We start from the raw sequence: 21690 nt of genomic DNA, 5'->3' as shown, positions 1-21690 counted from the left end.
GGCATAGTATTCTTCAAACTCGGTGAGGCAGCTCCTGTGTAAACTACAAGAACCTTTGAAACTAACAGACATATTTAGCGAGTACTGTTGTCTGTCTCACAGTATTCTCACCCTGTGGGTAACGGGCAAGACAAGAAGAAACATAAATGACACATATATGAAGAATTTTATTTGAAATAAGTTAAATTGTGTAGTTTACTTGGTTGGGAGAAGGAAGATGAGAAATTGTTTGTTTTGGCCTCAGTGCAAAGAATATCTGGAGGCTGCTGAGATTTCCATCGAGTTTTTCTTTCTAGGAAGTCACCTACCTTCTCACAGAGATCAAAATATAGGAATAATCCAAGAACTTCTTTCAACTCCTGTACACAATAGTAGCAAGAACATTTCTAAACCTATTGGGAATTTCTCCACGTATTAGGAAAATTCTTTTTAGTTAGAGAAATCAAACGGATTTTGACACTTTTGCATAAATGAAAGATGTTCAGAGATTATATTTTCCTTTTTTTTTTTTTTTTTTTTTTTTTTTGAAACTGCAGGGTAAAGATACAAAGAAATGAAATTAGCAGCTAATACTAAACTTCAGTGATTCATAAACCTTTCAGTCAAGGAATTCATGGGGGGGGGGGGGGTACCACCTGCAAACCTTTGTCAAACCACATCAACTGGTTTACTCTTCTATATAGCATAAAGTTATTTTTAAATGGGGTAAGTGCCAACACCTCCTGCCTAGGTTAGGTCATCATACTGAAATAGCCACTGGTCCTGTTGAGAGGACAGAGATAACCAAGACTGAAGAAACTTTAAGGGTAGGTTTTTATAACGCTGTTTTTCCTGGCGTCTTTTTCCAGATAGGGAAAAAACTGTCATGTACGTGCTTAACTATGCTTTATTTGATACAAAATCCTTGCAGAAGACCCTTTCTTTTAAACTCTCTATGCTAGTTTGATGACAGATGCCATTAAAAGACAGGCAATGCCTCTCCTTGAGAGGATATGGAGAAGTTTGCAAAACTTACTGCTTGGATTTGTTTTGGTATTCACCCAGAAACACACTAAGCTACCCCGACTTTCAAGGGGTGAGTGCTGAGCAGTCTCTAGAGAGCACATCTTTTCGTTGCCTCTCACCCAGCGTCTCCAGGATAAAAACGGTACTTGGAGGCAAAAACCTTCCTTTTAGAGGGTCCTGGGCGCCTCAGGCATACCGTGATACTCCTGCAGAAGTCCACTTTAAATACCACGTTCCCTCCTTTCCTTTCCTACAAAGTCTTTTAACCCGCCTGACTAACAACGGGCTCCCCTTTCACGCAGCAGCCCCCGTGGCCGCAGGCAGACGAAACACGGACCTGCCACCGGCGCGCTAGCGCTCGTGGCTGCCGGCCCACACCAGGCAGGAGGCGGGGGCGGGCAACGGCGACGGGGGGAGGCCGCGAGGCCGGCGGGCGGCCTTACGTGCGGAGGAGAGGCGGTGCCCGCCTGTGCGCACCAGTCACGGCTGCGCGCCGACGTCGCCACCCCCACAGCGGGCGGCCGTTAGTGCGCAAGGCCAGCTGCCGGCGTGGGACCGAGGAGGGCGGGAAGGCGCTTAACTGAACGCTGGCACGGTTATACTTTATCTTCTCTCACCTCTCCTACCCTGTCCCGCTCCTTCCCTCGCTCCCGTCCTTTTCCACCCTCTCGGTGGGGAAGGGGCGGCTCCGCCGAGCGCGGCCCAGGGCTCGCGGGGGGAGGGGCGGCGGGCGCTTAGAAGAAAATGGTAGCGGCCGCCGCGCGCGCGGCCGCCAGCCCTCCCCTCCGCTGCCCTCCCCTCCGCTTCCCCCCCCTTCCCCTCCCCCCCCCGTCCTCCTCCTCCCGGCCTGTCGCGCGGTGCCTGGAGCCCGCCTTCCCACCACGTGACCCCCCTTCGCCCCTCCCCCTCCTCTTCCTCTCGGCTCCATATTGGTACTGAAGGAGGCGAGTCTGGTCACAAAATGGAGGTAACTGCCCGCCGCGTGGAGGGAGCGGGACTTGCTAGGCTAAGCTGAGGCAAGGATGGAAGGGGAGGTGAGGCGGCCTCCTTCCCCCCCCCCCCCCCCCCCCCGCGGAGGTAGAGCTTTAACTCCGCCAGAGCCCCCGGGGGGAAGGGGAGCCCTGGGCTGGCGGGCGGCACGTAATGGTGCCCCTCGCGGTTCCCGCTGCCGCCCTGGAGCGGCCGCCGCTTCTTTGTAGCGTTTCTGCCGCGTTCTAGACCCGTTTTTCACTGCGACATGGCGCATTAGCCCGCAATGGCGGCCGCTGGCAGGAAGAGGGAGGATGCGGGAGAGGCTGCGCTTCCGCCGAGAGGCCCCTCGGGCACAGCGACTGCAGCCGCCATTTCGCTGCGCTCCAGAGTGTGGGTGGGGGAGGCCTGGCCCTCGGATTGGGACCGGGCTGTGGGTAGCAGAGTCCCCTTCAGCTGTACCGCGGGACACAGAAACACTTAGGTACGTATTCGGGCGAGAGTGGGGAGAAGCGAGTCCCATACATGGGTGTGTCATTGTTCTGTCCTCCCTGTGTGGCTCCCCACGTAAGCTACCCGGAGTAGTGCGCTAGGGATATTCTTTTCCCACTCATTGTCCTGGGAACAGACTTTTAAAGCATTAAGGTCGCTTAGTGCGGTACGCTGCTTCTCGCTGAGGAATGCTTGTACACATTGCAGCATCCCCCTAATATCCCTTCCCCCTCACCCCCTTCCCGAGGGGAGTTAGCACGTGTAGCAAGCTTTTGCTGCCCGGCGAGGTGGGGGAAGGCGTTGTGCAAAGTTCTCTCCATTTCCCTTCCCTTTATCCACTCCCCCAACAGCACATGCACAAGACCCACGATATTCGGTGGCATCCCACCGCGATCCTGGTGGGCAACACGAAGAAGCAGTCCTGCACAAACCTTGGTTCCAGTTTTCCTCAACTTGAATGAAGTCGAGATCAAATGCAGGCTAGGGCAATAATCCACACCCTACCTGGAGGGAAATACTGACATGATATCCCCCCTTGGTTTTCTTTCCTCTCTTCTCAAAACCTAGGGATTTTTTGCTCAAGTATTCCAAGTAAAGTATGGTGAGCAAAAATGGTGCAGGTTTTTTGTGTTTGGTTTTTTCTCTTTTATGCTGACCCCTTTCATTGCAAGCTGAAACCTTATAAAATTGAGAACGGAGAAACCAACAGGTCACGCTAGTTTCTGTTCCTACATTAAAAGCAGAGAAGAAACTGGATCCCTTAGCAAAACAGCTAAAAATAACCTTTCCATGTAAGCAATTGTTTTAGCTGCTTCAGGGTTGTTGAATAGTTTGACAACTGGGAGGGCTGATGAGTTCAAAGCATTTGAACATGCTTCAGTAAAGCTTGGAAACCCATCACATAAGTTATTAAGCTGATATCTTGGTTTTTTCCCAGCAGATGTTCCTGTTGGCATTGGGAATAAACTGCCAACGCACTTAGAGCTGAAAATCTATTGTTTTGCTGCTTTAACTCTTAGGTTTGGCACGATATACTGTATGCATGTTAGGTCCAACTTTAGCTGTTTACAGAAGAGACCAATACATCTCTGTAGTATTCTCTGAATGGACAGGTAAACTCCCATCTTGGGAATGTCTGTTTCGCCTCTATTATCTTCTTGTCTCCGTAAGAGATACAGCAGCATTGTAAGTTCTTTGAGTAATGAGGCATCTCCAAGTGACTTTCTTGTCATTATAACCAACAGAGTTGTTCTGAGACTCCTTTCAGTTCTGTAGTTAAGTTGCAGTATACAGCTGTTTCAATGCTAGTTTAACTCAGCTGATAAGAATATTCTGAATATTTAGAGTTCAATAGAGTTATTTTGTTGATGTTAAGTATAAAAAAAGCTAATATTGACTTTTGATCACTTTCTATGAGGCAAAGTAGGAATAGGGCTGAACAGGACTGTGTTCCACTTCAGCTAATGGTGTGCATTAGTAAGGAGACCACTCTTTTGACCGTCATGGCCTTCAGAGGCCATTGTGGCAAAGACCATGCCTGTGAGTTTTATGTTGGCCAGCATGGAGCCTCACTGGGGAAAGCAGCAGGTGACAAAATCAGAGAGGGATTGCATACTTTTAATTTCTTAGGAAAAGTATTTAAATAGGCTTATCCGTTTCCTCCCTAACAATTCCCAAAGTTTTGTTTTCCCATACAGCTACTTTTTAAAAAGCCCTTGAATTGTTAACATACTGTTTCATACCTCCCCTCTATGACTTTGGGAATTGAACAGCTCAGTTGAAATACTTGGTATCCTAATACCTCCTAAGTCAAACTGATGTTTGATTTAAAGGATTTCAAGAGCAGGTTTAACGTTGTGTAGAGAGGAACTGAAGATAGTACAAACCTTTAAAATTTTTAATGCATTAAATCATGGTACTCATGATTTCACAGTTGAGTTTAATTTGAAGCTGAATTTTTAACATGGAATTATATTAAATAATAATTTCCACTCTGAATAACAGTACATATAGGTCATTAATAGAGGCCTGCCTGCCTTTCCCTATGCAGTATTTGCTGGGATAAAACTTTAAAAAAAAAAAACAGAACACACAACCCAAACAAACAAAAACCCAACCAAAATACACCTAATCGTGTAAATATCAATGATTTTAATGCAGCACAAGTGTAGTTTTACAGAAGTATGTTATTTAGTTGACAGTATTTTGTTTTGGCTCCTGTAATAAAGTTTCAAGAAACATCCAAAGTAGTGATGAATTGTAGCCAAAGGTACTAGTACAGTATAGTAAGACAAGTAACTTAATGATCTCAGAAAACTTGAAATAATAAGGGCTAAAGGGAATGTTTTTTGTTTGAATGCTTAGATATGGATTAATTCACTGTGCTTGTGAAATACTTGATTTTTGTAACGATACGTAGATAACACTGTGAAAAGTTAGGCATGTAAGTAGAGGGTACAGGGTAGTAATCAAATACATCACTTGGAAGCAAAAGTAATGCAGATGACTAGTGCTACAGATTACTGAGGATCAACTGGTAAAATTTCTTATGTTGCAAGAATAGAATCGGTAAAAGATTCTTGCACTGGTGTCAGCGGAAAATATTTTTCAATACAGAAAACATTTAACACATCGTCTAGTGTTCCAGTTCCAGGCTGCTGGATCACTGATTACAATAGGTTACATGTAAGATAATTCTAATAAGCCATATTTGCAAAATGTTAAATATTTGGGGGGTTAAAATTTGGAGAAGTAGAATTTGATTTATGTAGCAGGTTTGGGTATCAAAGGTGGAATTTGCTTGCCCTGTAGGAGTTGTATTCATTATAGTTATGTAAGACAGTAATGGACATAGGTTGTTTTCTACAGATTTTAGCATTAGTTTGTACCTAGTTATTCCAACAGTTGTACAAAGACCTTTACTAGGATAGCAGATATTCCTTCTGCAGCTCTTCTTAATTGTGGGGAGAATAGTCTGAGGATTTTTACTCTACCCTTTTAAATACTTACATTTTTTTTCTACTTTCACCCCTCTCCCGGTTCCTCCTATAAAGCCACACCCATGTGTTGCAGCCAGAGAAGGCCCTGCTTCACAGGAATTGGGGTAAGTACTGACTTATCCAACCTGTTTTCTAGGTTTCCTAGATCTAAAAGAAAGGCTGAGTTAAGAGTACCCTTCCAAAATGGCTGCTCTTAAGGAAGAGAGAGATGTGGAAGACTACAAGAGGAAAGGAAGACGATCCTCACAGGTGAGAGGATTGCTTTTTTTATTTAAAAAAAAGTAGCTTTAAGGGGAAAAGATTGAAAAAACCCAACTTAACCATTTCTATCTGATGTATTAATTCTTAGCTTGCGCTTTTTTTTCCTACCTTCTTCATCCCCATACTAGCAGAGTAACTTTAAATTGCAATGTATTACTTGAAATTTTAAGGGGTGGGGTGTTAAGCATAGTGGGAAAATTTTGCTTTTCTAGTTTTCTGTTACAACAAAACTGATTAAATGTTATGTTTGTGATTAAAGCAATGTGTAATTATTTTTATTAAGAAATTTATGCATCCTCAGAGTATCAGCAGGAGCTTGATTCCTTCCTATCTTCAAAATCCTGTTTTTAGTGGGAATGAAGACAGGTTCTTGGTGGTTTTTTTTTTTTTTTTTTGGTTTGGTTGGTTTTTTTTGTTGTATTTTTTTAAATAAAAAATGGTTGCCTAATAGTCACTGCAAATGAAAGCGAGGCTGTACTAAGTAAAAATAACTGTTTTCTTTTGCTTCTAGCAGAAATACCGTAGACTGAATAAGGTGCGTAGTATAGAGAAGATGTTGGGGCTGTTCTGGGAGGATGGGAGCTAGTTACTTTTGGGGCAGGGTGTGGAAATGGGAGGGGGGGAAAAAAAGTCTTGCTACCCTTCAGAAGATAAACTCAATTTTAAGATTAGCAAAGAGGGTATTATATATGCTTTTATAGCTTATAACTGAGATGTTTTCTGATTGTTAATTTTGATTTGTTTGCTTTCTAACATTACTTTTCCAGGGTGCCTGAATATTTTAGCTAGTTCCAACTTTTTGGGAAATGATACACTACTGCAATGTGGGAGGGCCTATACGCTTGAATTAAGAACAAACCTTGTCCGAGTTGCATGTATCTGGTAGCGTATGGTTATTTTGTATTGAAGTATGGTGTGTGAAGTCCTTCTGGAAGGAATGTTGCAACTGTCTCACTGCTTTGGACTTTGGATAGAATGTAGCTGGGGTCACTCAGCTGCCTACTAAATCAGCTCTTCTAGTTTACAAAGGTAGCTTGCCCTGGAATGTACTTAAAAGCTATTAAGTTTCTAGAGAAAATGTTTCAGAGAAAGTGGATGAGGCCCAGTTGTCTGTAAGCTTTTCTGTTTCAGAAGGCAGTCTAGCATTGGACTGCCTGGGGGACGGAGCAGTCTCATCTTAGAGGTTTAGCCGCAGAGCAGCCTAGGTGTGGTGCCGGGCTTTTTGTGGACACTTGCTGGTGTTCGCGGAGGTACGATTCACGGGAGGACTCCACCTGAAAACGGTGCCTTTAGAGAGAAGTACTGCAACTCCAGAAGGCTGATGTTCAAAACCCCTGCCATATGAAAGTTAAGTTTACAGGAAACTCAGAATAAAGGCAGTGCGCATCTGCAGCAGCGTTGTCAAAAGGTCTTGGGATTTCTGCGAAGATCAGGATCTTCGCAGGAATCCCTGGGTGTGTGTGGGGGTTGCTAGTTGCCGTTTTTTCTTCCTCTCTTCCGAGAGAGGTACAGTTGGACTGCGCTGAGTGTTCGGGTTTTTAGGTAGGACGTAGGAACCAGTAGTTCGATTTTGATCGGGAGAAAGGGTGAGCAGAGGGAACCACGTGCTCCCCCGCAATGCCGGCCTCTCCCTGCCCTCCTCCTGGGCCGCCCTTCCCGGTCCCAGCGCTGGGGCGGGGGCGGCGGGTCGCTCCCATGGCGCCACTGCGGCGGCGCTGGGACGTGGCCGGCGGGGCGGGGGCTGCTGCGCGCGCGCGTTCCCGCTCCCCCGTGGCCCCGCCCCTCCGGCTCCATATTGAGGGTGGAGGAGACGAGAGAGCTCACAAAATGGAGGCGTTCGGTGCTGCGTAGGGCTGTGGCTTGAGGGAGGAAGTCGCTAGTCAAGGTTGGGAAGAAAGTTCCCCGTCTCCTCTGAGCCTCTTAATGTATTTGGGAAGTCCCTTAAACTGCTTAGGGGGAGAAGTTGAAGCTTGCCAGCTTGCTGGCTGGAGGCAGGCTGGGCATTCTTACCGCTGCTTCCCCGCCTTCCCCTCCGACCGAAGGAGCACTGCAAAATGGCGTGCTGGCCCTCAGTATTGGCTGAGTGGGAGGGAGCCTTCTGATCTTGTTGAAGCAGTGTGGTAGGGAGGGAGGGAGAGATGTATTGTGCGAGGTTTGCTGCCCAGGAGAGACTGCTGTTATAACTAACTTGCAGCAGGAGGACTGAGAAACAACATCTTGTGTGATAGAGGACAGCACTCTGAAAACCTTAGAGATGCTTATCCCCAGCGAGAACAAAATGCCTGGAAAAACCAACTAATTCCCTGAGAAAATGTTGCCTTTTACTTCTGTGAAGAGTTCCTGTAACATAGGTGTGTCCTGAGGTTAACTTCTCTCTGATAGAGGAGATAAGCTGTAACAGCAGGTGTTATTCCTCCCGTATGAGAACAGTGGTTCATGTGCACATAATAAAAATAAGCAGAAAAGGACTTCACTTTTACTTTCAGGAGTGACCTGAAGAGTTCTGTGGTCATTCTTCTAAGGTAAAAGCAGTCCAAGTTGCTAACTGAAAACCTTGTAGCTTTGATGGGTGTCAGAGAACTGTAAAAAGTCTGTCTAGTTTTTCCTTATATAGGTTTTTTGTTTTGGAGAAGTCTAAACTTTACCGTTTCATGTAATAGATTTCCTTTTAATCTGTGTAGGAGAGTTTGAAACACTTAAATGTTTGCAGCTTTAACATAACCCAGCTAAAAATTAAATAGTGTTAGTAGCCAAAAAAAAATCCCAATGCAATTAGCAACAGAAAACAATATTTCACTTAACCTAAAGCAGTTTCTATATACAGTAGGTGTGTTACCCTCTAAGATTTAAGTTTATGTATAGTTAGAAGGGGAATATTTTTATTATACTTATGTAGTCCAGACCACTTGGAAGACTGTAGAAAAGCAGCTTTACTTTGTAGTCACAGGACCATTGACTGTCAATCATTTATAGAATAATGTTCCTGTAGTAATGAAGTTAGTGCCTTAAATAGAAAGCTGTTACCGAGAATGCTGGGGCTCTTTCTTGCTAAGTTTAGCAGGTGTAAGAGCAAGGATCTGCTTCCCAGTCAGCTTTTTGTAATCTTAGGTATTTTTTCCTGTAGTACAACCTGAACATTATAAGCCAATGGTTTCCTAAAGCAGTATATAATTCAGAAATTCTCTCTTGCCATGTATTGCTTCACAATATTCATTGCTCTTTAGGGTGGTTGTGTTGCACTCAAAGGGATGTATGCTTTTCTGACCAACCCTAGCACCACCACCTGGTTTATTTAAACTGCAGAGGCTAAAGCACTTCACCTTCAGGTTTGAAGCAAGACATCTACATGTGGAAGTCTGTGGCTGGTTTTATGTAGTTCAGCTCTCAGGCCAATGCTGAATGTAGTCTAGGTTAACCCACTGCATTCATGCTGTGGAATTGAAGTAGTGTGCAGCATAGCTGGCCAGCACCTTGTTGTGGATCGTTTTATATGCACAGAATACCAGCTTGCTAAATAAGATTTTAATCTGATTGCTTTTTATAAGACTTCCGTGTCTTGGGGATGGGAGAAAGTTGTAAAATAATTTTTCATAAACTGCTGTCAAATATATGGGGATATTCCCCACCTAACTGAAGAAAACCATGCAGTGCTGAAAGAGCAGAAACACTAATGCACCTGTAAGCCCACTTTAATTGCTCTGTAGAAAACTGAGCTCTGAAAATCAGCACATTTTAAAATGTGGCTGGTCATACTGTCAAATGTAGGTGATACTGTCAAGAGCTTCAATTAAACTTAAGTTTGTTTTACAATGCTTGTTAAGGTACCAGTCTTACTCCAGTAGTTGTACCCATTACAGGTCATTGAGTAGTCATTATTCAAGACGGTTTTTTATCTGTAAGATGTAAGTCCATCTTGATTCACATTTAAGAGGTATTTCCCATAACACTGAAAACCACACATGTACTTTTACTTTCTTGCTTGCATGCACTTGACTTAACAAAATTATCCAAGTACAAAATTTAGAATTTTAAGATACTAAGAATTGATAAATTTCTTCAAAATGCATAAAAATAACCTTTCAGAATGGATATCCCAAAAGACTAGATGCTCAATTTGGACAATAAACTTTTCTTCTTGTACACTATGTTCTTAAATTTTTTATAGTTTCTCATGATGATGCTTCATAAAGTCTTAGAACTTCCCTTTATCTAGCAGTGCTTCATTGCTAATCCCTACAGAGCAATATGCAACTCGAACATAAGATAGACATAAAACGAATGCACTTCCGGAGGGGGGCTGGGGAGCAACCAGATTATTTAGTATATTGAAGTCTCTTTACAGTAGTTTGCACTTGAGCACTCTTTAAGTTGTTAGTTAGTTAGTGGTTTAATTAAAATCACACCTCATTAAGTGTTTACTATGCTGCTGTCTTAAACCCATTAGAAGTCATTGTTTTTATGTAAATGTATTCCACCTATTTGTAGTTATAATGTGCACAGATAATTTTTAGTAATTCTGTGAAATTTTAACTCTGTGGCTTGTATTCAAAATAGGTTTTTAATTTTGCTTTTTTAGGGCCATGAGCCAAAGGAGCCGGAGCAATTGAGAAAGCTGTTCATTGGAGGTCTGAGCTTTGAAACAACAGATGATAGCTTGAGAGAGCACTTTGAAAAATGGGGCACACTCACGGACTGTGTGGTAAGTGTCAAATGTTAGTCTGGTTTTGGAAGGATATAGGTACTTAATCTAGAACAGAAATCCAGAGTACCCTGTATGTTTTTGTAGGTGATGAGAGACCCGCAAACAAAACGTTCCAGAGGCTTTGGCTTTGTGACTTATTCTTGTGTGGAGGAGGTGGATGCTGCCATGAGTGCTCGACCGCATAAGGTTGATGGACGCGTGGTTGAACCAAAGAGAGCAGTTTCGAGGGAGGTAAGTTAGTGTTACAGTTAACCTTATTTCATAATCTTTACCTAATAATATAAACCACTGAAATGTCATTTTTGGCGTTGTAGGATTCTGTAAAGCCTGGGGCACATCTCACAGTAAAGAAAATATTTGTTGGTGGAATTAAAGAAGATACAGAAGAATATAATTTAAGGGAGTACTTTGAAAAATATGGCAAGATTGAAACCATAGAAGTCATGGAAGACAGGCAAAGCGGAAAGAAAAGAGGCTTTGCTTTTGTAACTTTTGATGATCATGATACAGTTGATAAAATTGTTGGTATGTAACTCTTTAGTGAGAAATGACATACGGGATAAAAGTATAATGTTAGATTTCAGAACAGCAGTGTGTGGAATGTAAGATGTTGGCATAATCAACTGCTTTACTATTGTGAGAGATGGGGTAGGTTTAATGTTCCTTTCAGAAGTGTGGTCATGTCTTACAGTAGCTTTCTATGAGAGTTTTACAGCATATTGCTTTCAATGATCTGATTTTCTAACTCTGATTTCACTATTTTCTCTAGTTCAGAAATACCATACTATAAACGGACATAACTGTGAAGTGAAAAAAGCACTCTCAAAACAAGAGATGCAGACTGCTAGCTCTCAGAGAGGTGAGTTTGGAGTTGTGCATGGTTACTTTATGTAACTGGTGTTCAACTAATGTAATTTAAGTAAAATATTTTGTAGGTCGTGGGGGTGGCTCCGGCAACTTCATGGGTCGTGGAAACTTTGGAGGCGGTGGAGGGAACTTTGGCCGAGGAGGAAACTTTGGCGGAAGAGGTAAATGACTGGAATGTTTATATAGAATGTGATTTCTGTTTTTTTATTTCCTGTGTCAGTTGGATTAGACACTTAACACTTCTGTTCAGGAAAACACTCTCATCTGTTTTGTGTTCCAGGAGGCTATGGGGGTGGTGGTGGCGGTGGTGGGAGCAGAGGAAGCTTTGGGGGTGGTGACGGATACAATGGATTTGGTGATGGTAAGTGTATTGTTCACTTCCCCCTCCCCAATGTTACAACCAGCTGTAAGTTTTGCCTTCACATTGGAAACAAAGTCTACTTGGTCATAATACTTTCTACATTGTAGAGCTGTGAAGAGTTAAAGGTTTTTTGTTTTCACCACAAAATGATGGGTGAAAAAAACATACTCCTCTATATTTACCTTTAAATAACCTCACATCACAAGGTCGTGCAGGAGCTGCTTATGATTATTGAGAACTAAATGAAGATTTTGGTGTCAGTTGAGATGACTAAAACTGAATAAAGCAGTGACTAATGTAATGGAAGTCTTTTCAATCAACTGTTAAGACTTTTCATGGCTCAGTAGTATCTTTTCCATGATGGAAGTTTGGATGAGTATCCAAAGTGCATCTGAAGAGAACTGTGGAAATTACCAAATGGCTGTGGAGGTAGCATTGGGGGGGGGGGGGGGGGGGGCAGGGAATGAGGGAAGTAGCACTTATGTCCTGATTTTATAAGCAGATACATGTAGTGATGTTGAGTTCTTTGAACTATTTCCCAGTTTGGAACTACTCCATCAAAATGTTGGAGACCAGATCAGCATCTGGAATACTAAGTCTTTCAGAGAAGCTTTATGTGATTAGAAAAAAAGAATGTCCAGTAGCTTTGACACACATGTAAATAAAGCTGTACATCTAGATAAAAACTGTAAACAAGAATTCTTTTGTAGGCTTTGCCTACTTGAGTCATTTCAGTTCAGAGGAATAAAGAGGGTGATACACAGTACTGACAAAGCCATTTGTGTAAAGAGGCAGTTATTACACGTAATGGGTGGGGGTGGTGGTAGCATGTTTATGTATTTTCTGTGAGCCAGAATGAACTTCTAAGTATCATGCTTCAAGGATATATATATAAACTAATGGAGGTTTTTTGTTTGGATTAAATAGTTCAGATAAATGATGCAACCACAATGCATGTAATACAGGAAAAACATTGGGATATTTTTGTGTGTTTTTGTTGTTTGGTTTGGGGGGGTTTTTGGGGTTTTTTTGGTTTTTTTGTCTGGTTGTTTTTTTGTTAAATGGACCTTTCCTTACCAATATTAAGCTTTGGTGTGTTTAGTTTGACTGTCCTTTTATTTAAAGGTGGCAACTATGGAGGTGGTCCTGGCTATGGCAGCAGAGGAGGTTATGGTGGTGGTGGCGGACCAGGATATGGAAACCCAGGTGGTGGATATGGAGGTGGAGGAGGAGGATATGATGGCTACAATGAAGGAGGAAACTTCGGTGGTGGTAAGATGCCAGCTTTAATTAGGCATCCATGGTTTTCAGACAGGTCTGAGTTGTACAATGCCTGAAGTATGATACTGCATAAAATGAGTTCTACAGTTAGGTCTTAATGTAGAATGCTGTGCTACATAAGTAAAGTTATTTTCTGTCTGGAGCAGCTTTGATATGCTGTACAACATTGTTTTGCCTGGAACTTGTTTTTTGAAAAGCAGCAGCTATAAATCTGTGTGTGGAGGTAGAGTAGGGGTATTTTTAAACTTTTGACCATTTGAAGTATGCTGTTGCCATCAGATACCAGTTCACATCATGTAGATCACGTCCTCCTTTGTGAGGACTCTAAATCTAAGTTTAAATAAGCCTTTTAATGGTTTGCCACAAGTTTGGGGAGTTAAGCTGCAAAATTTGCTGCGCACTTTATTATACCCTCTGATGTGTACATGCAACATGCCCGTTACAATTCTATCACTTTTTGGAGCAAATAAATTGTATGTAGTTTACATTCTTGCCATACATGCAAAGCATTGGGCAGTGGAAGAATGACAGTGAAACTCATGTGCTTTTCTGAGTTTGGAGGCCTTAAATTTGGCCTATTGTGTTAACTTCAAATTGCCTACTCAAATGGATATAAATTGTCTGATGTTGTGTGATGTTTTTCATCTTCAATGAAGTAACAGTTTCTAATTCTCAAAATGCTAAGGGTCTTCTGTCGTTTGTGCATTGTGAGTAGAGGTAGCATGCAAAATGTTTGCAATTCTATTTTAAATTGTTTAAATGATTACAACTTACATTTACATTGGATGTCATAATTTGGCAAGCTTCACGCCCTAAGTGTTGAGCAGAAGTGGCTTTATAAATCTGTATTTGTTTCAGGTAATTATGGTGGAAGTGGAAACTACAATGATTTTGGCAATTACAGTGGACAGCAGCAGTCTAACTATGGTCCCATGAAAGGTGGTGGCAGCTTTGGTGGCAGAAGTTCAGGCAGTCCCTATGGTGGTAAATAAGATTTTGTACAGAAAATATTTTTTGGGTTAAAGTTTCTTGTTATTGTATTTCAATACGCACCTTGTTTTTTGTAGGTGGCTATGGATCTGGAAGTGGAAGTGGGGGCTATGGTGGTAGAAGATTCTAAAAATGCTACCAGAAAAAGGGTAGGTGTAATGCATATTTATAATGATGATTAATAATGTACAACTGTTCACTGAGAGTAATAATTTTCTTATCCTGTATTCAACAGGCTACAGTTCTTAGCAGGAGAGAGAGCGAGGAGTTGTCAGGAAAGCTGCAGGTTACTTTGAGACAGTCGTCCCAAATGCATTAGAGGAACTGTAAAATCTGCCACAGAAGGAACGATGATCCATAGTCAGAAAAGTTACTGCAGCTTAAACAGGAAACCCTTCTTGTTCAGGACTGTCATAGCCACAGTTTGCAAAAAGTGCAGCTATTGATTAATGCAATGTAGTGTCGATTAGATGTACATTCCTGAGGTCTTTATCTGTTGTAGCTTTGTCTTTCTTTTTTCTTTTTATTTTCCCATTACATCAGGTATATTGCCCTGTAAATTGTGGTAGTGGTACCAGGAATAAACAAATTAAGGAATTTTTAACTTTTCAATATTTGTGTAGTTCAGTTTTTCCACATTTAGTACAGAGAACTCTATAACAGAAATAAAATGTAGTTTAGGGTGTTTCCTTGTTAGTTAATAGAGAGGATTAATGCATTTCTCAATTACTATTTTGTATTAATTTAAAGTTAACAATAGAAACACCTATTGATTTGCAGTCTTAAGGGGTCTAGTCTCAGTGTATATATGTAACTGTCATTGACATGAGTTACATAGGCATACAGAGGGAAAACATCTGTATGTTGCATTATAGTTTGTTTAGATGTATAACTAGGATTGAGTTACTCAAATTAGTGTTTGTGAATTATAGAACTAAGCTTTACCTTAATGAAAATTTCAAATTACTTTTTGGTTTGTGCATATTTTTTTAATTTGTAGTTCTGTATTAGTACTAGCGCTTCAAGAAAATAAGGCATGATAAATATTTTAACAAGACCAACTTTAGACACATTAAAGCTGTCTCCCGTCTCATTTGAGATGTATAAGGGATAACTGCAGTTGCTTAAGTCTTGGGTGAAGAGAAAAAGAAACTTGCTTTTTACCTTTATATTTATTGTAATTCCCGAGAAGTTAAGGTGGGGGGAATCAAGTGCCTGTTTCCTTGGGATATACAATGATTCTGTTTCAATAAAACTATACTTTGGGGAGGGTGGCTTGGAATTTTCATCCCCTTCCTTTGTCCCCGTTTCCCTCTCCCTCACACCAGACTGCACTGTTTCAATTGAATGAGGCGTCATAGTGAGAGTAATAGGTATGTTCCTCAATAACTTAATGGCTATATACTTTCTTGCATGCACCCTAGGCAATTTTCTGGACACATTCTTCTGACTGGGAGCCAAGGGTAGCACAGGTGTAATCACTGACAGTCCCAGGTAATGCGTTCCAAAAGCCCATTCACGATGGGCTCTAAGTAGTATAGTTTTCAAGCTTTTTCCCTTGCGAATGTCTGCGCTCGGCTAAGAGCTCAAAGATAAAACAAAACACGATCTAGTTGTATTTTACTGACTAGAAACACTTCCCACAATGTAGAATGGTACAGTTGAGTTTCCACAGGTAGAGTGATAGCGTGTTACAATTTGATTTGATGCACTGGAGTAGCAAATCTTATCAGCACATATGGCTAGAAATTGTACTTCATTCTCACTTCTGACCTCCCAATTAAGGCACTACAGTCTGTCCTTTTCTCATCTGATGTGAATTCTCTCGACTATTGCCAGGACAGTGCTTTCTGTCAATTCAGACTCAGAAGAGTAGGGACCCAGTCAATAGAAGAAATACTCAGACACTTGACAATATGGTATTGGAATTATTCACACCTGTTACACTTCTGGGTCAATGTGCAGCATAAGGTAAATGCGATTCCAGTGTAGGAATGAATCTGCAAAGATGTATGAAATGGCTCAAGGCATAATCAGTCATATTAATAATGAATTACAATTTTAAGTAGTAGTAGAAAAATGAGTGTGTTGTTTGAAAAAAAAATTAAACTATGTTATTTAAACACTGTTATTGGAGTGTATTTAGACTGCAGTACACTAAAACAAGGAACCGGTGTCAAGATGGTAGCCTCCAAACTGGATTTCAAAGTCTGCTTATTCTTTTCTCTGTGGAGTTTTAAAATATCTCTAAAGTTAAAGCAAAAATTGGTGATTTAGTGAACGCTTCTGTTGTTGTACATATTAATTTGGGTTTGGGGTGGGGGTGGGGGGAGGCTGTATTTCAATAAAGGCATTTTTTAAACAACCTATTTGGAGTTTGAAAACATTGGAAACCAAAACACAACTCACTAGGGAGTGGGCCACCTAACTACCGACTTGCTTTGTACGTTACTACGCTTAGAAGATGTGTAGACTTGTACCTGGGGCCTGCATCTGATTGCAGGGACAACTGGAGGATGGGGTTGATGTCCCTTCTGACAATTGATCTGGTATTTCTAAATTTTTTTAGAATGTATTGACAGTGTTCTTTTTAACAGGGCCTCTTGTAGCTGTACTGTGACAACAATGTTAACTTTGAAAAATAGTGTCATAATAAACTTTATGAACAAGATCTGTATGCAACCTTTTAAGAGATGGATGTAAGTGACCGCTTTGTAGGTGGGTGGGGTAGCTTAGCTGTTGTTTGTGACGTGGAAAAGTGTAAGCCGAGAGGACAGTGATTAACCAGCTTTAAAGAACCTAGGATGTACTTCTTTGATCCATACTTTGCTAAGGAGACTCATAAGACAGGACTTCAGCAGCCTATTGAGTATGGAGAAGTCAGCATAATTAAAGAATGACAAGGCAGCAGGAGCAACAGCTTCAACTTCCAGAAAAGTGAAGGCATAAGATACTGTGCTGATAGTGAGCAGCTTTCCAAAGGCTAGTTAAATCTGCTTATCACAGCTGAAATATCGAAGAAAGTCTAGCAAGAGTTCTTCACCTTTTGGAACCTCCTTGAGTGATAGCTACTTGAGTTGACTCAAAATCAATAGGTCTAGCATTTAGACCTGAAAGGAAGGGCAATGAGCATAGGTAAGGTTTGCCTTTAAAATTTTTCATGAATTATAAAGAGTAGTGGGAGGTTTTTAAACAAGGTAAGAGTAATTTCTTTAATTTTCAGGTTGAATGAGAAGCTGCTGCTTGACAAAATGGGGAATGTCTTGCACATCCTCTTCAATTGAAGGTTTCTGACTGGGTAAGATTTGTAGTGTATAGTAAAACACTTGTTTAACCCTTATTTCCTTCCAGGCTTTCCTTTGCCAGCCTTTTAATATCAAGGAAAGCCTTAAGTATTAAGGAGCAAGTATTCCAGCATATGTCATCCAGAGTTTCCTGTTCTGGGTGAGGGTTGCTTGCTGGCATAATTGCTATTTGAGAATCATCTGTTCCTGGCAGGTATAAAATTGCTGTGTGTCTTGAGATCAAGGAGACAGAAATGATAAATGTTTTGAAGTGTGTGCTCTGGTTGCCGTGGGGAGTGTACTGAGGGGGGCGGGGGGAGTGAGAAATTGTTCGTTGCCTTGAAAGGGACGCCTTGCAGAAAGGTGAAGACGCTGAAGCAGTTTATCACAATTCTCAGTAGCGTGCGGTACACTGCTGCTGCTGCAGTAGTTCTGTAAAGGCGCTTCGCATTGGTTGGAGCACTGATTTCCCCCCTAATAAATGAATCTTGGCTTACCAGGTGGGTTTGTATTGACCTGTACAAATTGAAGAGTTCCCTTTCAGATTTTTGGTGCTTTCAGGCAGGGTAGTTTAGTGGAGCCTAATACTGTCACGTGATACCCAGCTGAAAGCACAACTGCATTTATAGAGATGAAGGGCAATAAAAGAACTTTTCATGGAATCTGTCTGCTTTTATGCACATTGGTTCTTAACTCTTGGAACATATGTTTCCTTTTCTGCATCTTTGCTTGTTACAGGTCTGGGATATTTAAAACTTTTATATAGTAGTCTAGTACCTATTTAAAGTTCCCGTACATTTTTGAGTCTGTGCATTATTTTTGTGAAGTCAGTTTCTATTTCAGTGTTGGTTATGCTTCAGTTACTCAAAGTCATATGGAACCTGTGCATTTCAGTTTGACCTGGTGCTTAGGTGTGTTCACAGACCGATTCAGGTATTTAAACTTGTTACCTGCTGTCTGTAAACATCCAGAAAGGAAACTCTTGACATTGTAGCATACAGTTAAAAGTTAACTTGGAAGTAATTTACAGTGGTAATGTTGAGATTCTCATATACTCAGGAGCAACTTAATGGAAATCTCACGAGGACTGTATATATTTTTAAAAACGGTGACAAACGTTCGGTTGAGCCAAAATTTGGAACTGCTGCAATAAGGTCACAGTCGTTAGCGTAGTATGCCAGACGGCTTCTTGCTACGCTGACAAGCTTGCTTGCTTACACCTAGAGGTGGCAAACCTTTGCGTTTCCTCCGCTAGGCAGAGTTGCCTTGTTAGCTCCCCTAGGCATCTGGGTGTAGCAGCAGGTAATGGGGAACAGCATCAGAATGTCTCCTGGTTACTCACCTGAGGGCAAATGCTTTAGTACTTGGGGGAGGGGGAAGGTTACAATTTTTTAACAGTAAAATCTTGAAAATGTTTTAACAAAAGCAAGTTTTAACAAAAACTCTTTCTAGTTTGCATCCCATTACTAGGCCTGTGTATAGAACAAAGCTCTACCTTTCCTTAACGTGAGAGGATTCTACATTGCTGCAGACTTGTTCTGTGCTCTGGAGGGGTCTTTTTGCACCACGTCTAGAACTAGATACCCACTGTTGGAATTATTTTCACACTTGGATATATAACATTCTCGTTAGACTAATTTGCTTAATTTCAATTACTCATACCCCAATTTGTTCAGAAATAAACCTTGTCAAAGATAAACACATCCTTAAGGAGTACTTGGTCAAGTGTGTCTTTGTCCAAGAGGCACTTCCAAGAGTTAAGAATATTGTTTCGTGGCTGCTGCTGAAAATAGCAGCTGTAAATGTAGATGGAGATGTAAAGTTAATGAAGCGTTGGTCCCTAAGCTGCAGTTCTACAGAAGTTTCTTTGATACCTAAACCTGTGTGTTAACCTAAAAGCAAATGGTACTTCCAGGTAGTAAAAATATATTTCCCCAAAAGGAGCTCGGGTTGATGCAGATGTGATAAGTGTTTTGTTGTTACAGAACGTTGGAATTAAACACAGCATCTTGACTTTGATATCCTTTAAATATTTAAGGCGGGAAGGGGAATGCTCCTACTCTTTCAAGCATTGATTGTGTGATGTACTGACTTGCTGTCTTTGGTTCCTGTGTTTAAGACACTAATGTGTTTTCATATACTGTCTACACTGCGGTGGAATATTCAGTTGCATATCAGTCCGTGGTCTCTGACAAGTGTTTGTATCTTAAATTGCGTGGAGCATGAAAGATCTTGAGTATCACTAAAATTCAGATATCTGATGGATGGTTCTTTTTCTGCTGTGGGTGCTACAGGTTGACATCTCTATCTAAGATTAGCTTTTTCCTGAACTAAAGTAATCCAAGTATCTCCGTAGAAGAAAAATGGCCTTCATGTAGAAGATAATATCGCAAGATTGGAAACAGAATAATGTTATAATAACTGGCAAAGACTTCAAGAGCAATGGTGCTAGTGTGCTGAAATCTTAGAACTTGTGGTTAAACAAGTTTAAAAATAGCATGGAAATTAAAAATTTCAGTATAGTCCATAATGGATTGAAATTTGTTAAAATATTTCAATTTTGTATCAGAATAAAGTGTATATTGTCAAATGACTTACAATCTCAAATGCGTTGCCATCACCCTTTTTTTAGTGCTGTGAGGAACACAAAGCGGTCTTAAATTACTGCAACACATTGAGTTACAGGATCATCTTTCCGACTCAGGACTGCAAGTCAGAAAACCTTGGTTCAGCCCAGCTCTTCAGCTTTACTTTTAATAGTTCTAAAACTGAATGTTTTGATCAAGAAATAAATGGTCTCCACGTGGAGACTCGTCAGCATATGAGGTCAGCATTGTGATGCATTAGACTTGGCACTGTGTCACTAGTCACTCAGGTTTGGGAACATACTCTGTACCTCAGTAATAATGTAATAATAAAATGAATGATATAGTTTGCAATCTGATGTTTTCACATATACCAGGATAGTCTAACGTGGAATGTTTTTTTCCTTGATGATGTTGGGTGTTTTGATGCGAGTACAACATTCACTGTGTTCATGATATGAAAAATACTGGTTTAAACTGAGTGCAAGTTGTCGTGGTCCGAGTTCCTTCAGCCTGATTCTTTGCCTGGTGGAATTCAAACAAGGCTTCTGCATGAACTGCAGGGGTTTTTTTGTTTTTCTTTTCATCTTGGTAATGGAATAAGTATCCCTGTATTAGTTTTTAGACATGTGGGTAGTACAAATACAACAGCTCCTGCAAAGGCTGTAAGGATGCTGTTTGCCTTTGGCTTTTGCATTAGTGCTAAAATCTCTTATAGCCAATTTGTAATTCAGGTATTTATATTACAGCTAGAGAGAACATTTTCTCTGTAAGTCAGTCAGATGTTTGATAGCCTAGTTAATGGTAGGGCAGAACCCAGGAGCTCTTCCTCTTCAGGTTCTCTGTGCTTTGCCATCAGACCTACCTGTGGGTTAGAGCCACTGTGTATCAGTGTTGAAAGACTGTCCAGGGCCACAGCTCGGTGTGCTTCCTCCTTAATGCCTATGCTCTAAAATTGGGCATCCTTAAATACAGATTAGATCCTCTTGCTTTAAATGGCAGCAGTGTCTCCCATTCCCCTAGTGTTCACCCAGGCTGGGAGAAGGTGAGGGGTGCTTTCCTTCCTGTGCAGTGCTGGTGGCAAAGTTGACAGAGGCACGTTCTGAACAACAGCAGCGAGAAAAATATCCCTTACTGCTGCGATATTTTTGATTCAGTTTGGCTGGTGCTTGGCTGCCCTGTCTAGAGCAAATAAATCTGCTTCGTCCATCAAATCTGGCCTCTAGGTTTTCAACCATTGGTAATGAACATTTGCTCCAAAAGGAGCGTTCTTACATTCAGAGTATGTCAAGGAAGGACCGTGCGGTGGGATGGACTGACATGCCGTTAACAGGAAGGTCAGTATAAACAAGGTAAGCAGCCTCAAAGTGCAGGTTAGGTCACCTGGATTTGCATTTCCCAATGTCTTCTGCAAAACCACAAATGTTACTACTTGATGCAATGGGCTGGGTTCCCAGCACTTCCAGGGATGCTGGAAATCTGAGGCTACAGTTTTTTTCATGACTGTGCTGTATCCACCTTCATGGGGCAGGACCTCACTTGAAAGTTGGCAGCAAGTAACGCAGTATGAGAAGTTGTATGAAACTGTTACTTTTCTCTTAAGGTAGGCAGGGCTGGAACATCTGATAGTCCCAGGTTTAGGTACCAAAGACTTTCTTCTGGTACTGGCACTTGGCCATTGCACCTGCCTTTTAAAGAGGAGACAGTAGGATCACAGTTGCTGGCACTACACTGCCCTGGAGCAGAACTACCTTCTTTCTTACTGAAGCTGTGGTTGCTGCTCTGCTTTCCTACCCCTGCTCTACCCTGGTTAGCTAAGGTTGTGCTGTGGGCAAAGCGTGTGTGTGCATGCAAGAGCGAGAAAGAAAGAGTGTGTGTAAGTTAACTGGGGTAA

General features: G+C 41.5%; 1 protein-coding gene across 18 annotated transcripts; it reads left to right on the top strand.

Moving 5' to 3' along the window:
* Positions 1–1471: 1471 nt before the first annotated feature.
* HNRNPA3 (heterogeneous nuclear ribonucleoprotein A3) lies at positions 1472–19804 on the top strand. 18 transcript variants are annotated; one of them, XM_030016652.2, is made up of 15 exons: positions 1472–1600; positions 5602–5714; positions 6241–6261; positions 10303–10425; positions 10513–10659; positions 10743–10953; positions 11198–11287; positions 11349–11456; positions 11546–11656; positions 12782–12928; positions 13796–13921; positions 14005–14076; positions 14163–17062; positions 17151–17225; positions 19506–19804. In XM_030016652.2, the coding sequence occupies exons 2-12, from the start codon at positions 5649–5651 to the stop codon at positions 14055–14057; spliced, it is 1203 nt and encodes a 400-aa protein (XP_029872512.1). In that variant the 5' UTR covers positions 1472–1600; positions 5602–5648; the 3' UTR covers positions 14058–14076; positions 14163–17062; positions 17151–17225; positions 19506–19804. The 18 variants fall into 18 exon arrangements, with proteins under 18 accessions (XP_029872512.1, XP_029872515.1, XP_029872506.1 ...); XM_030016655.2 differs by having other exon boundaries at positions 6238–6261; positions 11364–11456; XM_030016646.2 differs by having other exon boundaries at positions 6238–6261.
* The last annotated feature ends 1886 nt before the right edge of the window (positions 19805–21690 follow it).

The sequence above is a fragment of the Aquila chrysaetos genome, chromosome 6, assembly GCF_900496995.4.
Source record: "Aquila chrysaetos chrysaetos chromosome 6, bAquChr1.4, whole genome shotgun sequence".
Lineage (NCBI taxonomy): Eukaryota > Metazoa > Chordata > Aves > Accipitriformes > Accipitridae > Aquila > Aquila chrysaetos.
The sequence above is the reverse complement of the archived record's forward strand: the minus strand, read 5'-3'. Positions and strand labels throughout refer to the sequence as shown.